The sequence below is a fragment of the Phyllostomus hastatus genome, unplaced genomic scaffold, assembly GCF_019186645.2.
Source record: "Phyllostomus hastatus isolate PE091 unplaced genomic scaffold, TTU_PhHast_1.1 phas_contig_80, whole genome shotgun sequence".
In the NCBI taxonomy this organism is placed as follows: Eukaryota; Metazoa; Chordata; class Mammalia; order Chiroptera; family Phyllostomidae; genus Phyllostomus; species Phyllostomus hastatus.
In genome coordinates, this window is record NW_025333960.1 from 20,902,913 (window position 1) to 20,929,677 (window position 26,765).

The window sequence follows — 26,765 nt, forward strand, 5'->3', positions numbered from 1 at the left end:
CGGAAGCAGATGTGGGCTGCGTGACGCACTCGGGTTGCAGTTCCGGGTCGGCCAGCTCTAGATTTTCCACAGCAACGCCCCGCCCCCGCATTTCTGATCTGAGCGGGCTATGGCCAGCAGCTCTTGGGGACACATGGCCGAGGTGGACACTGGGACCGACCAGAGGCAGGTGAGATCCCGGAGGGGCACGGATCTTCACTCTAGGTTCAGTCTCACCTTTTCGTCAGGGGAGGTTTTTTCCATTGAGGGGCTCTATGCTTGGGGCCGCCCGCGGTTCCATTGCTAGCTGCGCTGTTTGCTCCACCGTGTTCCATTTTCACGGTTCTTATTCTTGGACGAGTGTTGTCATGCCTTCGCTCCAGTTCATCTGCAGTCTAAGCCGGCCAGGACGATGTCTTGGTCAACTGTCAGCATGCAACTGAACAGCTCAGGGTTGGAGACAGAAACCCGAGTTCTGCTCCCCGCCCCATCACCGCTGGGGCACCTTGGGCAAGCCACTTGAAAACCCTGGTTTCTGCCTTTGCAAAAACGTGCAATAATAACACAAGGCCTGGAACTCCAGTAGACCCGAGGGTCTACTGACTCATTTTCTCTTGGTATTGGCTTTTCTTTCGTGCGTAGCTCACGTGGGCGTCCTTAAAGCTTTTCCTTCAGAGCTATGAGGACAAACTGAGAGGATACAAAATTGAATGCATGGTTTGCTTCCCAGTTCACCCTCAGGCTGGGTTATTTTTCTTTTTTAACCCCAAACCGAAAGAATTACTTATGAAGTCTTTGATTACCAAAACCCCTCTAAACCAACCACCCACTCTCGTGCTCAAATCCAAATCCATATCCCAGAAGGAATATAGGGCTAGAGTGGGGGTGTGGATTACCTGTTGAAAAGATTGAGCAGAGAAGATGCGTTTATCCTTTCACTTGTGACTCATGTTCCAGAGTATTGGTGTACAGACATATCTTGCCTCAGTTGCGGTTGGAAATGCAGAGTGTAGTATAGTAGCAAGGCTGGTCCCAGTCATCGCAATAATGTCTGGCAACCACTAGAACACGGTGACTCGCTGCCAAGAGCCTTCGGTAGTGTTCATTCAGGTAACCTTCATCCAGATGAGTAATGTTAAAGGCAAATGCTTTATAAAGGAATAAAGAAAACTCAGGTCTTTAGCATATGTACATTTATTGACTTTTCTTCCTTATCAACTTCTTTCAGAATGAGGAAATTGAAGCAATGGCAGCTATATATGGCGAGGAATGGTGTGTCATTGATGATTGCGCCAAAATATTTTGTATTAGAATTAGCGACGATATAGATAACCCTAAATGGACACTTTGCTTGCAGGTATTTTTCCCCCTTCATTACAGTCATTTACCAGTTACACTATTGACTCTATATGATTGACTGCTATGGTATTATTCTAATGACTATTGTGTGACTTTTCTAAATTATCTTTTTTGTTGTTAGCTTTTGTTAACCATTGATTATCCAAACACAAGGGTAATTAAATCTCAGGTAGTCTCAGTTTTTCCTCTCAGTTTTAATTAAAGTATTCTTTTTTTAAGATTTTTATTTGTTTTTAGAGAGAGGGGAAGGAAGGGAGAAAGAAAGGGGGAGAAACGTCAATGTGTGGTTGCCTCTCATGTGGCCCCCACTGGGGACCTGGGCTGCAACCCAAGCATGTGTCCTGACTGGTAATCGAACCAGCGACTCTTTGGTTCACAGGTAGGTACTCAGTCCACTGAGCTACACCAGCCAGGGCTTAGACTATTCTTAATGTACCATTGATAGACTTGACTTCTACTTCCTTTCATTAGCCTGCCCATTTAATAGGAGAGGATCTAAACCTGGAAGATAGCTAACATTTAAGAGGAAGAATAGGTTAGTAATTTAGATGGTTCATAGAGTAGATACTCATTTCTCTATTAATTGAGAATCAGTTGTGGTTAGGATTAAGTAAATGAAAAGATCAATATGTTTTCCGTTTTAATGCTTATTCTTTGATCACTGCCTGTCCTTTCAACATTAGAGATGCTAAATTGAGTTTTTGTCAGTATTTGTTTTTATAGTACTATTTTGAAAAGAAAGCTGTGCCATTGTGTGTTAGCTGATAATGTATTTAACAGTATTTAATAGAATTTTTTTTTTTAGTATTCAGAAAAATCCCTGGAACATATTATAATGCCACTCCATTTATTTAGAGTTAGGGTATAATGATCCTATTTCAGTTTTTCTTTTCCTTCATCTTTGTCTTACTCACCCTTATTTTCTAGGTGATGCTACCCAATGAATATCCAGGTACAGCTCCACCTGTTTATCAACTGAAGTAAGCTCTACTTTCTACATTTATATTTTTATAAAAATTATACTTCTCAAGGATTGTTTCTCTATATTGTGTAATTGTGTTTATAAAAAAAACCTTTGTTGTCAAAATGTGTATAGAAATTAAAAATACCTTTTGGACTCAGTATACAGCATCTAAATAAAATTTAAATTCTGTGAAAATAGTGAAATGTATCACTTAGTATTTGCTGTAGAGATGGGGAGGGAACTTTACATGAATTAGTAATCTAGAAGCCGCGGCCCGTAGAGTTTCTCCTAACCTGGTTCTGCCTGGTTCTGCCTACTACAGTTCTTGGGCGTGCCTCTGCCTAAGATTGCCTGCCTCCCGTGGTGCTGCTGGTGCTTCTTCCTGCCATTGTTGAGAATCATTTCTCAGCAGCCAAAGCTTAATCTTAATGAGTCACGACCTGTTTGATTGCAAGTAACCTTTGATTAACGTTGCCTGCTAGACCCATTGTACTAAGATGTATAAACCTGTGTTAACAGAATTGCACTGAATTTCTATTACTAAATTTTTACCTATCAGTGGGATTGTTTTTAGTGTGAGTACTTTAAAACCATAGCAATAAAATTTGCTGTTAATAATGGGCCTGCATTTTAAATTTTTATTTATTAAAAATGATAGATGTAATTATAGAATGCTTGTAAACATAAATATCCTTTTCGTAAAAAGTTAAATTTTTTACAGTCCTGTGGCAATCAACTTATTAGAGTTGTTTTTTGAGACACCAGTTAGAATACATTGGGAATTGCTTACAGTGTGGCAAAAACTGTGAATCTGGAAATTTAGATTCTAGAACCTGTTCTACCACTTCTGTAAACTTGGGCAGTTTTATGACATCCTATGAACTCACCCCTGTTTTTTTAAATGATATTTTAATCGACTTATATTGATATTAGCTTCACCATGGTTTCTTGGGAGGACTAAATGAGTTAATGTCAATGAAAGCATTTTTGAACTGTATTGATTTAAGATAACATTTTATAAGGTAACATTTTAATGAAAATACATTATTTTTAAAAGTAAAATAAAACTAATTTGTGCCATAATCCATAATTTATATTTGAGATATAAACAAATCCTCAAATAATCTTCTTTGTTGTCTTTTTAAATTTTAGTGCTCCTTGGCTTAAAGGGCAAGAACGCACAGATTTATCTAATAGCCTTGAGGAAATATATATGTAAGTGACAAGTGATTAAAAAATTTTATTGGTGATTCTGTTTTAGCCTTTTGTTGGAACTGTTATATTTTGGGGCCTTACCCCAAATTTTTTTAAGCTATCTTTCCATTAACAAAAATTATACACTTGAAGAGTCCTTGAAAGATTGCTTATATAATTTTATATATTACATTTGCTATTTTAGGCTATGTTGAATGAAACTGATAACACCAGAGTCCTAAGCATAATTATTAAAATACTATATACTTTTAATGTGTGGAGTCTATTAAATATACTGTATTTTTTACTGTTTCATTAATTCAACAAATAGTATATAGCAGTCACTGTAGTAGATCCTGGATACACATAGTTAGCAAAGACAGAATGGTCCCTGTTTTCATGGCATTTAGAAATACTGGTAGGAGAGATATTACTTACAACGTTGTAAAACTGAATGTAAACCTGCAGCTGTGATAAGCTCTGTAGAAGAAGGATATTAATGTGTAGTACTAAATTTGAAACAAGATCTGACCTATTGTAGGAGGTTAGGGGTAGCTAATTTGACTTAACCACTGAATTACTTAAGTGAAGGTAACTCCAGTGAAAGGCCCCAGCATGTGCAAAGGCTCTGTATTAAGGAGCCTGACACATTTCAGTGCAAGCAGTGGTTGCATGAAGTGGGAAGAGAGAGGAAGGGAGAGAAGGGAGCATGGTGGGGGAATGACCTGGAGAGGTAGACAGGGAAGTCATACAGAGTTCTGTAGGCCACGTTAAAGATTTTTGTCTTTATCCTAATACCCAGGGAAGCAGAGAGGGGTCTTGAGGGGTGTGATGCCATGATACAAGATTTTCATTTTGAAAACATCTGTTTCTATGTGGAGATTAATTGGAAGAGAGCAGTAATAGATGTGGGACATCAGTTAGGTGGATGCAGTAGTCCAGAGAAGATATGTGTGATTTTGGATTAATTTTAATAAGATATATTAAGTTAGTAAGACATAATGCTCTGGAATATCAGTTTTACTATAACCCATGAATTGGTAAGTGTTGTTAGATTGTGCGAGAAATGGAGACTGGAGGAACTGGGTGATCTGATCTAAGTGCCTTTATCTGATGCTGTGCTGAGAGGTGGGCTGGTCAGGGTTGACTTCAGCACTGGGGGAAGGCAACAGTGGGATTTTTAAAAGAAAAAGTATGGGGTTTGTGAGGGGGTTGGAGAGGGGTTAGTCTCTTGTTCTTCCAGGTTGGTGCCTCAGAGTTCCAGGATGTGAGCTGGGACAATGGGTCCGTCTGGCCACTGGCTATTGTGACTGGTGCCAAGGTGTCTATTGTGTGTGGCGGGAGAGTTTCGGTTAGGCCTTGGGCTACCAAGCCAGTCAGGACAGCTGACTCATAGGCAGTCCAGAGGGTTGGAAACTGGGGCAACTGGGTCATTAGCAGTCTGGCAGTTGGCGGTCTGGCCTGACCCTTACAATAAAGATTGGCATCTGTGTTCTAGGTGGCTGCCCCATTTGGTACTCCTTTTCTATGCTTGGGATCTAGACCATGTTTCTTTTCCTCCCAAAATATTTGACTGAAAAATGATGTGATACTATTTATTTCTTCCTAGAGGAAGTATAGTCTTCCTTGAGTTCCCAGGTCTACAATAGACTCTGGAAATAACCAAGAATTGGGCTTTCCAATAGGGGATGCCATCTTTTAGTGATTCCATTACCCTCAGCATTTATGTATTTATTTCCTCAATTAAATGTTTCCTGATGCCTCTCTCTAACCTTATTGACTACCACAACTTTGGTGCCCCCGACAAACTTCTTTCTGTAATTCTTTATGATTATTTATCAATTTATCTCCCCTGTTAGAGTAAGGTAAACTGTATTGCAAATTTGTTCACCAACGATGTACTTGTTTTTCATTTTTTAGGACTTAATGTGGCCTTTGTAAATTGGCGGGGTTAAACACTTCCTCTTTCTTGAAAATCTTTCCCATACTTGGCTTCTGTCATGTTAGTCACATTCATCAAATTTTTCTGTTACCTGTGCACAATCTCATGCACTCTATTTTTTCTATCCAGAAAGTCCCTCCTTTGCTAAGAGATATGCTCCCATACAACAGAACTTACTGTTATCCCTATCTAGTTAAGTTGAGCTCTTTAAGAATTAGGAAGCATTAGTCCTGCTTGGTATAGCTCAGTGGATTGAGTGCTGGCCTGTGAATGAAAGGGTTGCTGGTTCGATTCCCAGTCAGAGCACATGCCTGGGTTGCAGACCTGGTCCCCCATAGGGGATGTGTGAGAGGCAAGCAGACACTGATGTTTCTCTCCCCCTTTCTCTCCCTTCCCCTCTTTCTAAAAATAAATAAATAAATAAAATCTTTAAGAAAAAAAGAATTAGGAAGCATCAAAAATTACAAAGTAGTTTTTCTAAAGATCGAGTATGGTTCATACTGTCTTCTTTACTAAAAGTGCTTGAATAACCAAAGCCCAGTGGTAGTATTTTTACACATGTGGTCTAAATAGAAATATGCATTCTGTTTTTAAAAGTTTTGGGTGACAACTTTGAACTGTATTTTTCCATAAAATTCCAGCAGGGGGCAGCTAGTGAAAAATATTGGTCTTCGAAAATTAAACATATAAGGTAAATGTATGAATAGAGTTCTTTAATGTTTATATTTTCATTATGTTCTAAATAGTTTAACTATGTAGATTTTCATATTAATTTATCATCATTTTGACTGTTAAACTTGATTTTTGCATAGATAGGAAGATGAATTACAGTTTGTTCTTATGTAGGGAGCTAAGAAGTCAGAAAATTTGTAGTTTCTTAGTTTCTTTGTAAACATTTATTGATTATCTCCTGTACGTTGACACTGATAGGTGTTTGGAATTAAATAAAATAAAAAATACGTGTACCAATACAGTATTGTGACATAATTACTGAGAAGTTTGGACCAAGTATAATAGCATTATTTAGAGGTTTTAGTAACTAAAATTAGTAACTGATATTTAGTAACTGATATTCTCTGGGCATTTGTAAAGGCGGGTTCCGTTGTGGAGGTGACTATTGAGCATAGTGTTTGCCGGGTGATTAAAAGAAGAAAGTTTCTGGCAGACGGAAAACCCATGAGCAAAGCACATAGGTGGGAAGCAAGCTGGCATCGTCAGAGTTCCACAAGTAGTTTTAGATACCAGGTGTATAAACTGAGGTAGGTATAAGAAGAAAACCGGTAAGCAGGGATAAGGAGTTTGGGCACTATCTTGTGGGCTCCAGGAGCTCTAAGCAGGGGAATGATTTAATCAGATTTGTGTTGCAGTGTGGAGTGTGGGCTGTAAAGAGTTTGAAGGAACAGCATAGGAGGAACAGTCAGTAACTCAGGAGGTGATAAAGACCTTTATTAAGGCAACAAGAATGCCAATGGAGAAACATGGTCAGTTAAAGAAGTACTTAAGAATATAAACTAGGCTTCGGTGATAGATTAAGTATTGATTAATTTGCTTATCATATCTTATTTTTGTGTAAATATTTTGCACGTGGATATTTTGAACATATGAAAATAATTATTTTAATACAACCAAAGGTAAATAACACTTTAAAATACTAGAACAATTGGTGTTAAGAGAAAATGAAAGGTATTAGAATTTTTTTATAGTATTTGAATTTATGGTGGTACATTTCAAAACACTGAATTTAAAATCCAAGAAAATGATCATTTTAAATTCTCATTGCTCTTCACATTTTGATGTATCATGGAGTCTTAGAGTTAAAAGTTGCAGAGCGAGGCTTGTCAAAACAATAATTGCACCAAAGTTACAGAGGCAAAGAAGACTCTTCAAGACTATTGTAATAGGGGAGAAGGGGAGAGCAGCCAGAACTCAGTCTGAACTCAACCTCTTGAAACCAAAGGGAGAAAGATTTTTAAGGACTAGGATGAGCTAGTAGGAAAGTACTGGAAGGGAGCTTGGTCAGTGAGATGTGTCTAGCAAATGAATTTTTTTGTTATTAGGCCGTCTGTGTTTGCTAATGATTGCTCAGCAGAAGTTAGGCTCCTGTCCTCTCAGAGGTGGGGAGATAGGGGCTCCATCTTCTTTGGTGATTACATCTCAAAAGGATGGCTCCCAGGTCCTTGAGAAAGACACGACGCCTTGGTTGTAAAACTGATGAGAGTCTTCTAAAAAGATACACATGTATCCTAAAGGAGCGAAGAGTTTAAAACAACTTGCCTAAAGAAAGGTTCTAAGAAAGGGGAGATCACGGCCTAGAGTTAGGTTCTGCCTGTCCAAAGTCAGTCAAGTTGAAGTTTTTGTTTTTGAAATCGTGTGACATCTTTGATTGCTTTCTCATCTTTACAATGAAGGTAATAGAATAATGTGAGGATTAAATGACATAATTCATGTAATGTGCTTCAGCACTATATAATAACAGTTCTCATTAAAAGAGTTGTCTCATCTAATTTTGTCATTTTAAAAATGAGATGATGGAAATTCAAAAGACATCAAGTGATTGGTCTAAGGTCCCTACCACTTAGTGCATTTCTCTATGCTTTTACCCTTATGTCAATAAATATGAACATTGGAAAATTAAAGATATACACATGTAAAAGTAGAGTCACAGATAACTTTGTTTTGATCATTGTGAATTGGGTAGTAGTTATTTAAATATAGTTTTTCACAAAATATCTCAACCAAATATCAGTTTCTAACCCAGCTTGGTCTTTTATTCAATCTGAAATAATTTTTGTTTCAGGCTTTTTATATTTAGCTACTTTACTGTAATTGAACTTCATAAATAAAAGCTTAATGTCTCACCCTGTAACGCGAGTAGTTCTCACCCTGTAATGAGTACTCCTCAGTTGTTGCACCCTGAGTGTCTTTGGGATTTAGCTGACTTCCTCTAGAACTGTTGGGGCAGTGCCTGAGCGGTAGAGGAGGAAGGGGTCCTAGCTTTTGTGTGTTTTGATTTGTTTCTAATTCTCCTGGAGGTTTCATTACAGCACTGGCAAAAGTTTGAAAACCAAATCCTAGTGGATAGATAAAAGATAAGAATAAACTACCATCACAAGAGAAAACACAAATACAACAGTAATTAACAACAAATATAAGAATAAACCACCATACCTGGTAGAATTTTGGTGTCCAAGGGAAAGAATAATTTTCATTTTCTTTAGAAAACCTTTCACACCCATTACAAATTCCCTACGCTAGGTGTCAGTGAGTCTCGTTAAGCACTGACGAAGAAGGGAAGCTCAGCCAGTGCTGTAGGGCAGAGGTGCTTGTTTATTATGCGGGAGGGCGTGACCAGGGGTGATTTGGAGTTAAGGGTTAACTTCTTTATTATTTGGAAATATTACTGTTACAGTTCCTCCGGGGTATATCTCCTCCCCCCTACCCCAAATCTGAATGTGAATGTATATTCACAGAAGGATGATTTTTCTCTCTCAGTGGGTGGCTGTAAGGATTAAGTGAATTAACAAAACATTGTTTACATGTCTTTTATATAGTAGGTGTTCAGTGAACACTAGATATTAGTATTACAACTTTTAGTGGTAATGATGTGAAGAATTCAATAGAATGAGATTAGGACATGGAGAGAATTACATGCAAAAGCATAAATTTGTAAGAATAATGATTACAAACACAAGTAAGGGACCCAGTTTTCTCCTTTACAGTGGTACCCCTAGGGCTGCCTTTACTACTCATTTATAGTTAAGGGCTCAGTGTAGGCCCTAAAAGATTTGTTGAGGCCCTTAAACATTTGGTGAATTAAGATAGGTTCATTTAAAAACAAACTACTATTGTAAAGTAAGAAAAGATGCTCTAAACTTCTCTTTCATAGATGAGTCTCACAGTTCAGGTGCTTACTGCCCTAAAGGCACTGCTGCTTGATGGGAGGGCTAACTGGAGTGGGCAACCTGGGCTTTGGAGTAAGTCTGCATTCACGTTCTAGCTATGAGCTTCTTATTGCTTAATAAGACTGTCTTAGTCAAGTTAACTGATCCCTCTAGGTCTGTTTTCTCATTTGTACAATGAGGAAATAATACCTACTTTATTAGACAATTATGAGTGTTAAATGTGTTGATACATACAATGTACTTTGGGCTTAATACCTACACAATTCATTTTACCTTTCCCTGTCTCTGTCCCTCTAAGTCTTATTGAGAAGAGAGGATGGGAGTGGGAATTGTTTAAAAACAAAACAAAACAACAACAATAACAACAACAAAAAAACAAAACCAAAAAACTCAGCCAATGTTCTCAAGGTTTTAAAAACATTTCCAGTTGACTTTTGCTTCCTCTAAAAAGACAAGTTACCAAAGAACACAGAGGATTATTTTAGTGGTTAGGAGTTACCGGCGAGATAGGGAGGGAGGGTTTGAATGATTTGAAGAGTATTGTTTTCTTCTGTATGTGTTTTTTTAAAGTTCTCTTTGGAGGGTGCTGATGAGTGGTGATAAAGAAAAGTAATGATTTCAAGTGAAGGTTTTAGAGGAAGTGGGTAAGGTGTTATGAAGTAGCATGGTGGTTTCTTTACATCTTATCTAAAATTAGTGTCATTCCGTAAAGAGTAGACACTCGGGCCTTTATTTCATTGCTGTTGCATTATTTAACATCACTCTGTGCACGTGAACCATGACACCTTCTTTTTCTCAATGATGCTTTGAGATGGATTCAGTTATCTGAGGCAGTCAGACATTATTTGGAACTGAAATGAATCAATTTGGGCAATGTAATGTTTTGTTAAAAATATGAATATAAACTTGTTGCATTGATTGATTGGTTTGTAAATTAGCTCTCTGAGGGAGTTCCTCAAATGTTGGAATTCTTTGTTGCAATAAGCACACCAAATAATAAATGTACCAAATATAAGTGGTTTGAATTGTCCAAAAATTTAGGAAAGCAAGCAATGATTGAACATCAACACTGAGAAACTAAATCGTATTTACACTTATGTAATTCATCCAGTTCAAGTTCATAAATTTTCTTTCTCTTCTTTGGTTGTAACACTTCTGCTTATTTTAAGTACTCAAGGTTAATTTTGAAGCCAGTTAGAATTGTTAATGTTGATATAAACTATATTAAATACTCATCCACAAATGTTAATAAATTTCATGTTTTTATAAATTTTTTAAAAGGCATGGCTAGATGCATATAATTTATTAGATTGTAAATATGTCTGTATTTTTTCGAATATGAGACGGAAATTTTTAAAAATAACTTTTTCTTCCCTGAATCTTGTTTAGGCAGAATATTGGTGAAAGTATTCTTTACCTGTGGGTGGAGAAAATAAGAGATGTTCTGATACAAAAATCTCAGATGACAGAACCAGGTAGGATTGGAAATATTATCAGTGCCATTTTAACTTACGGTGATTAAATTTTCACATGGATATTCTAATTGAAATCTTTAATGGAAATCTGTGTTCTGTTTTATGATTTACATATGATAAAATGTAAATATTTTGGAAAGTTCATTTATTCATGTACTCATGGTTCTTTGTATAAGGTTTAGCTTTTTTGGTTTAATATAGTCTTATAGAAATAGAATTTTATGATTAAAGAACTCAGATCAAAAAATTTCTGCTTTGACTATTGCTAAGCTAATATGTACCATGTAACATTCTTCATGAATTATTAGACTGTATAAGATAGGCATTAGCTTCAAATCAGTGTAATGTTTTTAGAAAAAGAACTTTGAAAAACATACTGACTGATTTAGGATATAAAAATTGACTTTGAAAATTGATTTTTTAATTGAGATGTAATTCACACGCTATAATTATTCACCCTATAAAAATGTATAATTGAGTGGTTTTCAGTATATTTCAAAGTTGTACAGCTATCACAACCATCTAATGTCAGGGCATTTGAAAGTTGATATTTTGCTCTATGATGATTATTATTTTATTGAATCATCAAGTGTATGACAACATGAAAATTTCTAATGTTTCCTATTAACTTTGTTACTGTTTTGTTTTACTTACCACTAAGACCTTTTAGAGGAAAGTAACTCTATTTAATCTAATTTTATTTCCAAAGAGTTTCATTGTTATCATTGATAGAATGGTTTTCAATTTGAAAAAATAGGGATTAAAAAAACCCATTTGTTTATTTATAAATGTTTTAGAAGGTTAGTTCAGAGAATCAGTTATTAGGATTCCTTTAGCCAGATCAATATACATTTAAAATTGATACATAATTTTTCAGAGCATTTTACTATTTTTCTATAAAAGCAGATGTTTTACTGTTTCCATTAAAATGAAAAAGTAAATGGTAATGAATGTATTTTTTCCATGTGACAATATTTTTTGAAGTATTTTTCTTAACTTTTTGTGATCCATCAGTGATTTTATAGCATTTCAGGGCATCTATGAGAAGAGTAGTCTCAAACAAAATTGATTTTTGCCAATCCACCATTCTAGAGTGTGGGATAATTACAAAAATGGAATGTATACCAGTAAAAATTTAGGACTCTTAAAAACGTTTGGGATCACTCAACTCTTACGAAATTTTAAAAAATTATTGATCTTGAAAATATTTTCCCTTTCCCACCTATATCCATAATTTAGTTTAGCCACTCTTCAAATTTTAGAGTTATTGATTTGTTTTATACAATTTATAATGTATAGAAATTTTGTTTGAAATGTTTTGTCAAAAATTGGTTTTGTAGACTTTATATTAAAAGGGAAGGATTAGTAATTCTGAAGAACTAATACAAGCTAGTGATCAGGATCTCTCCTGAGAATTTTCCTCCCTAGGGTAGACACTTGATAAGTAATTTATTTTGATTATAATGTTAATTGTCAGTAGAAATTTGTTGTTTATTTCATATTGTTTTTCTACTTTAGAAATATTAAATTTTGAAATAATTGTATACAACTACTAACAATTTATAAAAATTTGGAACTGATTTTAGAATTAAAGGAAAGTTGCAGAAATAGTACAAAGTCTCTCACTCTGCTTCCCCTGGTAACATCTTACATCACCACAGTATAATTGTCAAGAACAGGACTATAATATTAATTACAGAACTTACTCAAATTTCAGTAATTTTTATACTAAAGTTCTTTTGACTTTTGTAGGATCCTGTCCAGGATTCTATGGCACATTTAGTTGTTATTTCTTCTTATTTTCTTCTAGTCTTTAAACAGTTTCTCAGTTTTTTTTTCTGCTTTTTGTGACCTTTTATGACTTGACACTTTTGAATGGAGTGATCCACTGTTTTAGAGAATGGTCTTCAATTTGGGTTTGTCTTTTATTTTCTCGTGTAAGAGTAGGGTTAGGCATTTTGGCAAGAATACCACAAAAATGATACTGTGTTCCTCACAGTACATATCAAGGAGCTCATGATATCAGTGTGCTTTATTTTTGGTGATGTTCACCTTGATCTCTTGATTAAGGTTGTATGTGCCTGATGTCAGCACTGCAGTCATTGTATTAGTCAAGGTTTTCCAGAGAAACTGAACCAGTAGGGGGTGTGTGTGTGTGTGTGTGTGTGTGTGTATTTAAAGAGAGAAAGAGAAGGAAGAAGTCGGAGAATTGAGTTATTTTAGGGAATTGGCTCACCAGATTGGGGGGTTCTGACAAGTTCAAAATCTGCAAGGCAGGCTAAAGACCTTGGTAAGAATTGATGTTGCAGCTCAAGTCTGAAGATTCCCTTTTCCTCTGGGTAGGTCAGTCCTTTTCTATTAAGACCTTAACTGGATGAAGCTTATTCACATTACAGAGGGCAGTCTACTTTACTCAAAGTCAACTGATTTGAACTTGAATTCCATGTAAGAAATACCTTTACAGAAACATCTAGAATAGTACTTGATCAAATATCTGGGTACTGTGACCTAGCCAAATTGATGGTATAAATTCTGTTATCAAAATTACTATCTTTCACAAAAAAATATGGCCTAAAGGAAAGAACAGATCAAATCTCTAGAAAAAAATACAACTAAGCAATGAAAAGATAGCCAACCTATCAGATGCACAATTCAAAACACTGTAATCAATGTGCTCACAGAAATGGTTGACTATGGTCACAAAATACAGGAAGAAGTGAAGGCAGTGAAAAGTGAAATGAAGGAAAATGTACAGGGAACCAATAGTGAAGGGAAGGAAACTGGGACTCAAGTCAATGGTTTGGAACAGAAGGAAGAAATAAACGTTCAACCAGAACAGAATGAAGAAACAAGAATTCAAAAAAATGAGGAGAGGCTTAGGAACCTCTGAGACAACTTTAAATGTTCAAACATCGAAATCATAGGTGTTCCAGAAGGAGAAGAGGAAGAACAAGAAATTGAAAACTTATTTGAAAGAATAATGAAGGAGAACTTCCCTAATCTGGCAAAGGAAATAGACTTCCAGGAAGCTCAGAGAGTCCCAAAGAAGTTGGACCCAAGGAATCAGTCACCAAGGCACATCATAATTACATTACCCAAGATTAAAGATAAGGAGAAAATCTTAAAAGCAAGAGAAAAAGAGATAGTTACTTACAAATGAGTTCCCATAAGACTGTTAGCTGATTTCTGAAAAGAAACCTTGCAGTCAAGAAGGGCCCGGAAAGAAGTATTCCAAGTCATGAAAGTCAAGGACCTACATCCAAGACTACTCTATTGAGCAAAGCTTTCATTTAGAATGGAAGGGCAGATAAAATGCTTCTCAGATAAGGTCAAGTTAAAGGAGTTCATCATCACCAAACCCTTACTATATGAAATGTTAAAGAGACTTATCTAAGAAAAAGATAAAAAATATGAACAGTAAAATGACAACAAACTCACAACCATCAACAATTGAACCTAAAAAAACAAAAGCAAACTAAGTAAGCAACTAGAACAGGAATAGATTCACAGAAATAGAGATCACCTGGAGGGTTATCAGTGGGAAGGGGGAGCAGGGAGCGGGGAGAATGGGGGAAAAGGTACAGGGAATAAGAAGCATAATTGGTAGGTACAAAACAGAGAGGGGGAGGTTAAGAATAGAATGGGAAATGGAGAAGCCAAAGAACTTAATGTGTATGATGCATGGACATGAACTAAGGGGTGGGGGAGTAATGGTTGGGGGGTACAGGGTGGAGGGGAATAAAGGGGGGGTGGGACAACTGTAATAACATAATCAATAAAATTTATTTTAAAAAGAAAAAAACAAAAATTTACAATAAAGCTAAAAAAGATGACTGTCTTTCCCTTTATAGTTCATAAGTATCTTGGGAGTGATACTTTGAGGGTATGCTAGTATCCTATTCCATCTTAAACTTTTGCTCACTAATTTTAATACTCATTAGAGCATCTGGTCAACAATATTTATTACAGTATTTAGGTGTTTTCCTAATAGTGATAAACATTTAATTCTTTCCTTCTACATTTATTAATTGTAATTCTATTGTGAGGAAGAGATTTCTCTTTTCTCAGTTTATTTTTTATTATTTATTTATATTAGTATAAACTCACGTATTAATTTATTGCATGGAATAAAATTTCATACTATCATTATTTTGTTGCTCAAATTATTCCAGGTGTGGGCTTTAGGAGCTCCTTCAGGTAGGCTCCTGTGTTCTTTTGCTAGGCTTCCATCTTTTTTTGAACATTTTTTAAAATCTCTGAAATCACCAAATATCAAGGATCAATCTGTATTATCCTTGCTCCAACCTGGAATCAATCACTTTTTGTAGAATCCCTGGTTCCTTCTATTGAAGAATGATATTTAGAGACCAATATTAATAATTCTTAAGTATACCTTCTTACTGTCTTTATAGATCACTCATAATATTTCATATCCACATAGGCCCAGACGTAAAGAAGAAAACTGAAGAGGAAGATGCTGAATGTGAAGATGATATCCTTTCACCATGTCCACCTGTTAAAGCATTGAATTTGGGTAGTAGTGAAAATCGAGCAGGTATAATATTACTAACTAGTTTCTTTTGAGGAAAGTGGGATAGTAGCATTATGAATTGTTTTTGGAATGGCTTAGCAATTTAGTAAACTCCCACATGTTAGGAAATAATTATTCATTTGCAGAAAATTGAGTTAATTTTTTTCTTCCCTGCTGGCCATTTTGGTGTTTGCTGGGTCTATCAGAATGGTGAGGAAAAAATAGATTTCATTTATATTTTTAGAGGTTTTTTTTTTTTTGCTCCTTTCTAGATTTTTGAATTAGTAATGGGAGAAATTGAAACTAAGAAAAGCTGTGTTTTCAATTCACATTTTAATTCACATATATTTATGTTTTGAAGCTCTCAGTTGTCTCCTGATTTCTCAGAGTTAAATTTTAGTCTATACTAACAAAATAAATACCATAATTGAAAGTGCAAGGCTAGTAAAATGTCTTTAAGATTTTAGTTTTTGCTTAAGCAAATTTATTTCATAATATAGTGCTATTCAACTTATGAAAGGTAAACCAGCTCTATGTTAATACCAAAAAATACATCCCATTTTAGTATTTTAAAATTTTGAATGATATCGTCAGTTTCCTCGAGTCTCTTACAAAAATATGATAGACCAAAGGGAACATTCTATTTGATGGTAAGGAGTTTCCTGTGCCATTATACTGTAGCTTTTAACCAGTACTGTGAAGGTTTAAAGTTCTTGCATGGTGTCTCAGGACTAGGGGAAGGGGATGAAGAGGGGTGAGAGAGTGGCGAGGGGATCCAGGACTCCTACTCCTGCTTCAGTCTAAGTGGCTTCCATTTTATTCATTTATATCTTTGTAGATTTGGCATAGCCTTCTTTTGGGAAACAGGAGCCACTACTAAAAGAGTGAAGATCACAGTCATAATAAGTGTCATCCATTTTAGATTGCCCTTAGTGTACTGTACTAGTACAGTAGTAACAATCTGTTCAAGAACAGGACACTATCGGGGGACAGGTAAAACATTCCACATAAACCTGTATTTTTGTGCTAGTCCTGCCACAAACCAGTGCAGTGATTTTGGGCAAGTTGGTTAAGGCTCTTCAGAAATATTTTTACATGTGTTAGTTGAAGTATTTCATCAATTGTAAGGCAAGCTGGCTTGATAAGATTCAACAGATCAGTGAATAGAAATAGGTACAAATTTTAATTATTTTTTTCCTGAATAACTTTTCATCCTAAATGATGTAGGTGCAGCAACCAGGATGGTTGGTAAGTTTCTCCTTTTTTAAAAAATTGAATTTATTGGGGTGACATTGGTTAATTAAATTATATAGGTTGCAGTAATACATTTCTATAATACACATCTGTGTATTGTATTGTATTGTGTGTTCACCTCGCCAAGTCAAGTCTCCTTCCATCACTATTTATCCCCCTTTACCCTCTTCTACCTCCCCCTACCTCTGTTATGGTTGGTAAGTTTCTCATCAGAGTTGAGGGTAAATTAGTGGTTCTTAAACTTGTTGAAGGGGCAGAATAACTGGAAATCACAATACCCCATGGAATACCAATTTGGTGTATTATTGATATATTTAATTGAATCCTATGAAGTAGGAACAGTTTTAATAGCAGAATACATTTTATTATAGTTATATGAAATAAAGTTATAAGTTTCCCAACCCTGAACTCCATCAACAATAAAATGGATAAATAAATTATTGTATATTAGCAGCTGTCAATCTTTTTCATCTCAAGACCCCTTAATACTCTTAAAAATTAGTCATGTCAACTTATACTGCTGCAACAATCCCGGATTTGAGTCCCAACCCACCACTTTCACTGAGTGATCTTGGCAGGTGAAAATCACTTATAAGTCAAGTAGGTTTATGTGCAATATATTTGGAAACCTTTTCTTAAAATTATAACATCATTTTAATGGTTAACTATTAATTGCCAATTTGGGTTGATTTGCCATGTAATTTACATTTCTTTCTGAAATGTCCCCCTCCACACATATCATTGCCAATTGGTTTAGTATTTGAATGTATGAATTTTAAAAATAAAAGTAATATAACTCTTTAAATTTATAGAAAGAGAAGAATTACCTCCGATTGATCATGGTGTTCCTATCACAGACCGACGAAGCACTTTTCAGGCACATTTGGCTCCAGTGGTTTGTCCCAAACAGGTAGAGTTGCCGTGTCCAGCTCATGTTGATGCTGTTTTACCAAAGTTATCCAAGTAAATGGTTTTTGCAACAATATCCTTATTTTTACTGTTACTAATAGTTTAATTTTGATTTACTATAAAAACTATTTGCTCATTTTGCTACCCCCAAGTCACTGTGAATCATGGTAGATTTGTTCTGTTTTTGTCTTTCACTTCTTTTAAAATTGTATCTAAACTCTGATTAGGGCTTAACCTTCTAATAGATTTTGAAACAAGAAAATTACTATGTTTAATAGTTTGTTGAATTATTTGTCCTATATAATGGGTGTTCTAGAAAACCAAGTATGTTCCACGGTTGCCCAGTGAAGGGGGTGGTGGACAGGCTGGCTGAGCTCATTCTTCCCCCCTGAATTCCTTTTCCTTTCTGCTTCCTAGTCTTATGTGACTTGATTTCCACCAAAGGATATCAAATGGGAGACTTTTCATTTAAAAACTGTATTCTTCAGTCTTTCTTATTCTCTCTTCAGCAGAATCATTTTCTTCTCCCTTGCTGCTGTAATCTGGCCTAATTTAAACTTTATTGATATAAGGGACAATTTCAATACTACCTATAAAGTTAAATGAACAAAAATACAAAATCTCACTAACTTAGGTAGGTGATAAGGATTGGTCTCTTCCCTTTGGTCTTACAGCTACTCTAAGTTCTTCCGAAGTCCTGACCTGCAGGGATACAGTTCTTTGCGCCAGGCTTCCCTTTCACCCTCTCTTTTAGTCTCGGGAAGAGGCAGTTCTTTTCTTCATTGACGCGTGGTCAAGAGAACAGCTTTTGGTGCAGACTTCTGGGCTTTTCTCTCAGGAACCCTGTTTCACTCTTGGCCCTTTTCCCCTAATCTTATTGTCAGGGTCCTTCGTAGACATTCTGTTCTGAATCTGTTCAGCCTGGATCCTCTTTCTATTTTTTATTACAGTCACTTAGACTTAAAGGATCATAATCCACAAGAGCTGAAATAAATCTTAGAGGTCAGTGTCAATTTTGTTGATCAGAAAACTGAGCACCTTAAAGGTTAAAAAATGATAAACATAAAATTTCATAGTTTCTGATCGAAACTGGTCTCCCTCACTCCAACTCAGTCTTCCCTGCTTCCAGTATTTCTTCCACACTCCTTACCAGTTCCCTTTCTACATGATCTGACCGTGTGTCTTCCATCCCCCCCTCATGTAATCCTGGCAGGTTCCCATTGTCTAGGAGGAAAAAATCTAACAGTAGTACACAGTGTCCTTTGTGCTATGTCCCTGGCCTGATGGTTACTTCATGAAACTTTCTTTTTTATGCCCTTGCTGGGGTTGCTAGATAAAATCCAGGATAGCTAGTTAAATTGAATTGGATTTCAGATGGACATTATTACATGGGACATACTTACAATGAAAAATTATTTGTGATTTGTCTAAAATTTCACTTTAACTAAACATTCTTTATTTTTAATCTGGTACATCTGCATATGCTCTTTCCTCTGAATGTAATTGCTTCTTCCTCTCCCCCCACCCCCATGCCTTTCAATGCAGAAAAGTTGCCACTTCTCTTTCAAGGTTTGGCTCATGCTATTTCCTCTATCAACCTTACATGACTCCCAGAGAGTTTTAGTTTTATAACACTTGGAACATCCATTATTGTGTAACTGTCATACTGGATAGATAAATTTGGTAAATTTTCAGAGCTCATTTTTAGAAGTTTTCATATTTACATTTAAAATTACCTATGTGGGGAAAAAATATTTTATGTCCAAGAACTATAGGCATGTTTAGTGTTAAAATATTTGTTGACAGTTGATATTTAGAAACCAGGTCTTTCATTTTTATATCAATTGTGAGTACCAGCTTCTGCCCCCAAAATGAGGAGAAAACTTTGGAAATGGTTTTTTCAGAGTGAAGAAGATTCTTTAAATATCTTTCAATAACACAGTACTTAAATCAACATGCTTTAAGATATCTTTCTGGTATTTATTTATAGAGAAAATTAAAAGTATACGTTTATTTGCTGCTGTTTTTAAGGTGAAAACGGTTCTTGCCAAATTGTATGAGAATAAGAAGATAGCCAGTGCCACCCACAACATCTACGCGTACCGGTGAGTGACCGCCGCCGCTGTGGGAATGTGCGCTTTGTGGGCAACGGGACACAGTCATGTGTTGGAAACTGCAGCAAAGGAAAAAACGAGAGGGAAAATCAGCCATTTCGTACCATTAAATGTAACCAATAATATTTTGATATATTTTCTGTCTTTTTTATGCAAAGTTTATCTTTTCAATGCTTTACCCTAGTATAGTATTTTTTTCTTAATTTACAAAAGCATTTTTCCATGATATTATAATTTGTAAACATTACTTTAATGGTTGTATGATATTTGTTTGGGGCTCTAAACTATAATTTATTTAACCATTCCCTTTTTGTTTTAGTTTTTCATATTTTTCACTATAATAAAGAATAGTTTTGGGAATATCTTTGTTTGTTTTTTATTTTTTAGATCATTTCCTCAGGATAGGTTCTGGTTGCTTCAGATTCTTTTCTGAACTGAAATGGAGTATAAAAAATAGATTCCTAGAAGTAAAATTATCAAAAAGTATGAACATTTCTGAAACTGATACATATGCTGATTTTTTCCATTTTTTTCTTTTAAACCAATTTATGCTTCCATTAGCAATGAATTAAGGGTGCTGCTTTACTACATGCATTTTACTTTTGAGTATTACAGTTTTATACAGATTTTTGCTGATTTGTCAGTAAAGAGGTAAAGGGTCTATTTTTAGGTATGCAAATTAATAGACTTAAAAGAACATAGTTTAGGACTGAAATAAATCAGAATATAAACAGGGATTTTGTATAAATTTAAAATGTGATTGAGATTATTTATATAATCTAAGTTATTTAAAACTCAAAAAAAATCCATCATTTTGGATAAATGAGTTTTTAATATTACTAAGTCACATCTCTTTAAATGCTACAACTTAAAAAAAAAACAAACTATTGTTATATAGTTCCCTAGTATCACAGGTCAGAATTTTGATGTTTTCTCATGATTTTGGGTCATCAGTATAAAAATGAGGAATTAGATTGTGCTTGCTCTCAGTGCTTAGAATGTGCTGCATTAACAGTTGCCATTCCTTTGTCCCACATGTTTACTGAGTGCCTGCTCTGTGCCTGGCACTTTACAGAAGTCAATGCTGATTATTTCAGCAACTCCGCCACTATAGAAAGGTTGGCTTTTTCAAGATCACATAGTTGTTAAGTGGTAGAGCTGAATTTGATAATCTAATTTCATTTATCTCTATTTTATTCCTACATGGCTGTGAGTCTGCACCTTCAACAATCGCTGTACATAATATTGATTTTAAATTATCAAAAAATTAAATAATGTGCCGGATATTCTATTTCAAGCCCCAGATTTTTGGGTCTTTAAGTTCTTGTGAGTATTTTTGTCCTTTTGCATATTAATAGATGATCACCTGTCACTGCTCACACATGTCAGCATGACTACATGTAGCAGTCCCTCCACCTCACTGCCTTCGTATTTGGCACTTGGCAGTGAAAGATGGCCTTGTCAGAATTGTGTCAGATACGACTAAAAAGACACAAAGTAGAGGCGTGAAAGACCGAGTTGGGAGTAAAATAAATGACCTTCATTTGGTATGTGGACTCTGTGTTCTGTAGATATAGGGTCCGGCACAAATAACGCCCCTCTCTTATTGCAAAATCTTTGTTACAAAATCATAAGCATGTAATTCTGTAACATCACCATATCATACTCAAGCACACCATGTGACATTTTAGATAAAGTGTTCAAATTAAAACTATAAATTATTACACCCACATTATTACCCTACCACACTCAAGCAGGTGTTACTTTTGCCAGACCCTGTATTCTGAATGCTTAGGGTCCTTTCAAGGTTAGTTCTGGGCTTTGGGGTAGTGTTCCTGCTTTACAGCTGGGGGACCCCCTTCAGGCTACTGGTATACAACAGCTATCAGTGCCACATCATTCTCTCTGGCATGTGTGAAAACGTCTATGGTGTTTCATTTTTTTTTTTTTTAAACCTAACAGTACTGATTTATACAGTCAAATTTTCTTTACTTGTTCCATAAAATTATAGTATTAAATTATAATCCTACATATAATTATATAATAATATAAGTAATGAGAATTATTTATAGATAAATTATGTATAAGTATATAATTTAGATATAAAGCCTAATATAAATATATATTTATATGACATAAATATATATTCATATATATAATGCCTAATGTAAACCAGCCACTGACTCCTTTTTGCCTTAACTTTGCCATATAAAATTATGTTTAATAATACTAATTTTTCTTCAAATGAGGTCAACTTTAAACAATAATAGAGTCTGATCATAGTGAGCAGGTGGTAAATATTTATTGAGTGCATGAATGATAGATGGATTGGTAGATAGAAAGATGAATGAATGAATGAATGAATGAATATGATTCCTATAATAAAATTATTATAATTGACGTAGGTGTATTGATAAAGTAGTGTCTGGCTTTTTACAGCCATAGCCGTAAAGGTAGCTTTGCTGTGTCTGCTCAGTGCTAGGAGATGGCGCTGTCGGCAGAGGCCCACGGGATCTGCTGTATGGCACACCTTCACTGGCAGTGTGTTCTTTTCACACTGGCGTTTACCTGTCAAGCTCATTGTCCTATAACGTAGCCCTACATTATTATTCCTAACGCTGACTTTCTAGATAACTTAAATGGGTAAAAGTACCAGGCTTACCTTTATTGATAACTATTCAGGGAAAATTACAGAGAAAAAGAAATCTTAAAATTCTTACTCAAAATGGGAAAGATAGAAAAATCCTTGATGACTAGTATAAGATGTAAGGAAAGTATAAAATATTAACTTCTGTTGGTTTTATCACCTCCATCTTTTTTATATACTTTTTGTCTCTTTCACTAGATCTTAGGGTCTTTGAAGACAGGAGTATGCCACTTTTTTCTTTTTTATCATTTCATAGTGCCTATTATGTATAATGCATCTACATGATTTACTCTTAAATGTTGTTCAGTGACTTCTCTCTATAACCTCAAAGCTTCAGGTTAAATGTGTAAATTCACCTTCTCATAAATTGCACCATTTCTTGTTTTAGGGCGACACTCTTGATTCCTAGCTTTTCCAAATATAAAAAGTGAAGCATCCTAGACAGTACATTATCAGTGAAAATATATATAATAAATATATAGTTCAAGAAGGATTTTTTTAAAGCAGATAATGCAGATTTGGGGAGTAAATTGTTTGCAACTAGTGTGAAGGAGTAACTTGTATTACTATATTCTGAGGTTTCAGAGAATAACACTATTATATGTATTTCTAGAATATATTGTGAGGATAAACAGACCTTCTTACAGGACTACGAAGACGACGGGGAAACAGCGGCTGGTGGACGTCTTCTCCATCTCATGGAGGTAAGTGTAACTGAAACCCTGGTAATCCTGCGCTATGAGCCATAACATTTCTCAACAAAACAGAGCTCCACTGGGAAACAAGTAAATCAGTTAGACTATGTAACATGGGATATATTTGGTTTAATTAGTAGTTAATTTTTAAACACTGACAGAGAAAATTTTAACTATTGGGTATGTGGCAGAAAGCAAATGTGCTTTCAAGCTCTTTCAGTGATAGACTATAGAGGATTGTCTGTAGCTTTGGAAAACTTTTTTTATTTTTAATTTTTTACAGTTTCCTCCCCTTTATTTTCTCCATTCTGTCTTTGTGAAATTCCCATTAGTTGGCTATTGGACCATCTGGATAGATCCAGAATGTTACTTTTTTTTATTAAGTTGTCCATCTCATTGCATTACGTTCTGAGACATTTTCTTGATTGTCTCCTAAAATTTCTATTAAATTAAAAAAAATATTAGCAGCCATGTATTTAGTTGTCAAGAATTCTTTTGTGTTTTCTATTTTTCTTTTTCCTAGTGGGCTGTTCTGGTTTATGGATGCAATATCTCTTACAATTTCCTGATTATACTAATTCGTGTTTTGTTTTTTTTAAGATGTTCTTTTAGATTTTTTCTGGTTCATTTTAGTTTGTTTACCTTGTCCTTTCTCTTTCATGCTGCTGGATTTTCTTCATCTGTCTGGTGATCATTGTCCATTAATTTTAAGAATGGATTATTATTTTTTCTAAGGTAGTTGCTACAGTTTCTTCTGCTATTGTATGCGGAGGTTGGTTTGCTAACTTGATAGGAACTCTGCGTGTGGGTCAGGCCTGTAGGCTGGTGGGCTTCACACTAAGGGCAGCATCTGACAGATGTCAAACAAAAGAAGACCTTACTGGTAGGCAGCAGCCCCTGTTCTCTGTAGTAGTTTGTTTAGACACAGGGTTCATGGTGTTTGGCCTAAGGTTAAAGGTTACCAAAACAGCTTTTCTGGTTGAAGTCACCAAGAATCGGAACCCTACCTGCATGATCTCCCCTTCACTCTGCCCTGTTGCCCCAAAGTTTGGAACTTGAGGACACTGTGGAGCATAATGTTTGTTTTCCCAAGTCCCTTCTCATTTATAAAACTCGGTCCCCTGAATTGTTAGTAGTCTCACTGCACTCACTCACGCAGTTCTGCCAATAAGATTGCAAGGAATTTTTATGTGTGATTTTATAGATTTGCTTCATTTGCCTTTAAAACTCAGTTTGTACATGTCTATCTGTATATCTAATTATGCTTCTGAAAATAACAGATTCTGAATGTGAGAAATGTCCTTGTGGTAGTTTCACGCTGGTATGGAGGGGTTCTGCTCGGACCAGATCGCTTCAAACATATCAACAACTGTGCCAGAAACATACTGGTGGAGAAGAAATACACAAATCCACCGGTAAGTGGTTCTTGATGTTATACCTAGAGAGTTTCTCACCACTGTCTGTGAACTTAAAAAAAGAAAAAGTTAAGAACGAATCAGAATTTATGTGGTGCATTAGAAAAACCTTTGGCCTAGGAAACTAGAAAAAGGTTTTAGTTAAAACCATGCGACTGGCCGGTTGTGTGACCTTGGATAGATGGCTTCATTTCCTCAGACCTTAATTTAATTTCAGAGATTCATAGAGTTTCATATGAACCTTAAAGACCAGTTAGTTTCCCTAAAATTGAGGCCCAGAGAAGTTACAGCTAATGCTACAGTAAACTAGATGTTCTTTAAACTGCTATAAAATTCTGACATTTTCTATTACTCTTAAAGCATCTCCTCTTTCCCTGACACACCTTTAGCTGCCTTCTTCCTTTATATCTTGAGGGGTATTTTTTGGTTTGTATTTTAGAACTATGTTCATTTCTATTGTATTTAAACCTTGATGCTTTACTTTAGAAAGTGGACAGTAGATTAAAAGTATGTAGGCATAAATCTATGCGATAAATGAGTATTTTCCTTGATTATCCTTGAGTGTTTTGTAGATATAAAATAGACCATAAATGAAAGTGTCCTATAAAATAGAAGGATGATACATATGGAAGTAATTATACTGTCACTATTATACATCTTCTATATGATTAGATTTAATGTTCCTAAGCCAGTCTCTTCTTGTAAATGGGGAGATACTACACTGATTTTTATCTTTTTTCAGGAGGAATCATCTAAGGCTTTTGGAAAGAACAAAAAAGTAAGAAAGGACAAGAAGAGGAGTGAGCATTAATATATGAAAGTATATGAAAGGTTAATTTGCCTATGATTACATACAAATTCCACACTCATCAAAGAACGTACTGTGCAGAGGGCATCCTGGACTGCTCCAGTTAGCCACTTCATCACGGACACCACCGTTATATTCTCTTCTTTGGTCATATCATCTGCCAAAATAGAGAACTCGTGATGTATTCATGTGTGTTTCAGGCTGACTCGGAAGACTTCATTTGAACTAATCACCACTTTACCTAATTTTAGGAAGGTAACAGTTGCCCAGGGCAGTACCTGAATTAACTGTCCATTTCAGTACGTGTCAAGTGCCTTTGTTAGGGGGGAAGAAATGTCTCTGGAGGAATATAAATATCTGATTTCTTGTCATCAGGGTTCTCATTTTGTTAAATGAATATGGCCTTTTACTGCTCTTTATGGCTTATTGGAATAGGAGCTCACTGAAGATTGATCTTGGAGAGTTTCTTCTTGTGATTTTAGTTCAGAAGTGTGTCACCTTTCATGTTATAGTGTTCCATCACTGAGCAGTGCATCGAGTGAAGTTTCAGGAGTTTCCATCTGCAGCTATGTGCTGAAGTCATTCATCCAGCGTATTTGCTAGCATAAGTGGTGTACCTCAGTTTTTGTCGCAGATTAGTGATTGTGAAATTTTGAAAAGTGGTTTTTCTAGCCTCTAGTTTTTTTGTTTAGTTCTTGTAATGTAAAGCAGTAAATGTGGAGTGTCAGTAGTCTCCTCCCTCCCCTAAAATGTGTTGGTGTAATATCCTGGCTTCCTTTATCAGCCTGGAAGTACCTTTCCTGTGCTCTTCACTGAGGAATTAGAACTGTGCAGAAGCTAGGCTGTGGTCAATGAAACATACATGGGATGGAGGTGGCGGAACAGCACTGGTGTGGGCCGGGGTGTGCTGTGCTGTTATGGAAATGTGATGCACATTTCCATCTGCATTCCAGCCATCTTTCTCAATGCCATGACTTTGTGCAGAGAAGGAGCAAACCTTTGATTGGAAAAACAAAGAAAATTCCATTTCCCCACTATTATCAAATGTACCTTTCCACCAGTGTTTCATGTTCTTTCTTGCATCTGCAAGTTGTGTGCTTTGCCTCTAGGCACCTAGACGGTAAATTTGCCTTGCAGTATAACAAGTCATTACCTGTTCCCTCTCAGATGTGATCACAAACAATTTTTAAAAGTGAATCTGTCACCGATTCCTGGGATTCCCTTCCAAAGACAGGGAGCCGAAATTAGGAGTCAGCTTGCAGTGGTGCTGGAGTTGGATAGCATCAGAGAAAAAAACTCAACACCCTTACACAGTATTTTTAATAAGAATTTCGTGAATACTTGCACACTAGGATGGATCCTGAGAAATCTGTATTTGTTGTGTGTTCAAGGTTGCCAGTTGAGAAGTGTCATCAGAAGATGTGTTTAGGACACTTAACCTCAGATTCCATGGGAAATTATGTCCAATATTGACTTAAAATAATTGAGTTTAAAAACCATTAATTAAAATAATTTCACAACTTTGGCATATCAAACCTATGATAGAAGATATAAAACAGTAAGAATTTGGTGCTGCA

General features: G+C 35.6%; 1 protein-coding gene across 2 annotated transcripts; it reads left to right on the forward strand.

The window, feature by feature from the left end:
- The first annotated feature begins 78 nt into the window (after positions 1–78).
- IMPACT (impact RWD domain protein) lies at positions 79–26,765 on the forward strand. Of its 2 annotated transcripts, XM_045850429.1 has the most exons (12): positions 79–169; positions 1,208–1,336; positions 2,266–2,318; positions 3,455–3,517; positions 10,730–10,815; positions 15,257–15,370; positions 16,574–16,594; positions 17,413–17,510; positions 19,541–19,614; positions 22,884–22,974; positions 24,246–24,380; positions 25,123–26,765. In XM_045850429.1, the coding sequence occupies exons 1-12, from the start codon at positions 110–112 to the stop codon at positions 25,189–25,191; spliced, it is 993 nt and encodes a 330-aa protein (XP_045706385.1). In that variant the 5' UTR covers positions 79–109; the 3' UTR covers positions 25,192–26,765. The 2 variants fall into 2 exon arrangements, with proteins under 2 accessions (XP_045706385.1, XP_045706386.1); XM_045850430.1 differs by lacking the exon at positions 1,208–1,336 and having other exon boundaries at positions 107–169.

Bases quoted from the DNA above. Each gene is read 5' to 3' on its own strand.
- IMPACT (XM_045850429.1), top strand. From the start codon at position 110: ATGGCCAGCAGCTCTTGGGGACACATGGCCGAGGTGGACACTGGGACC. The intron at 170-1,207 runs GTGAGATCCCGG...AACTTCTTTCAG, and splicing joins CTGGGACCGACCAGAGGCAG to AATGAGGAAATTGAAGCAAT. The intron at 24,381-25,122 runs GTAAGTGGTTCT...ATCTTTTTTCAG, and splicing joins AGAAATACACAAATCCACCG to GAGGAATCATCTAAGGCTTT.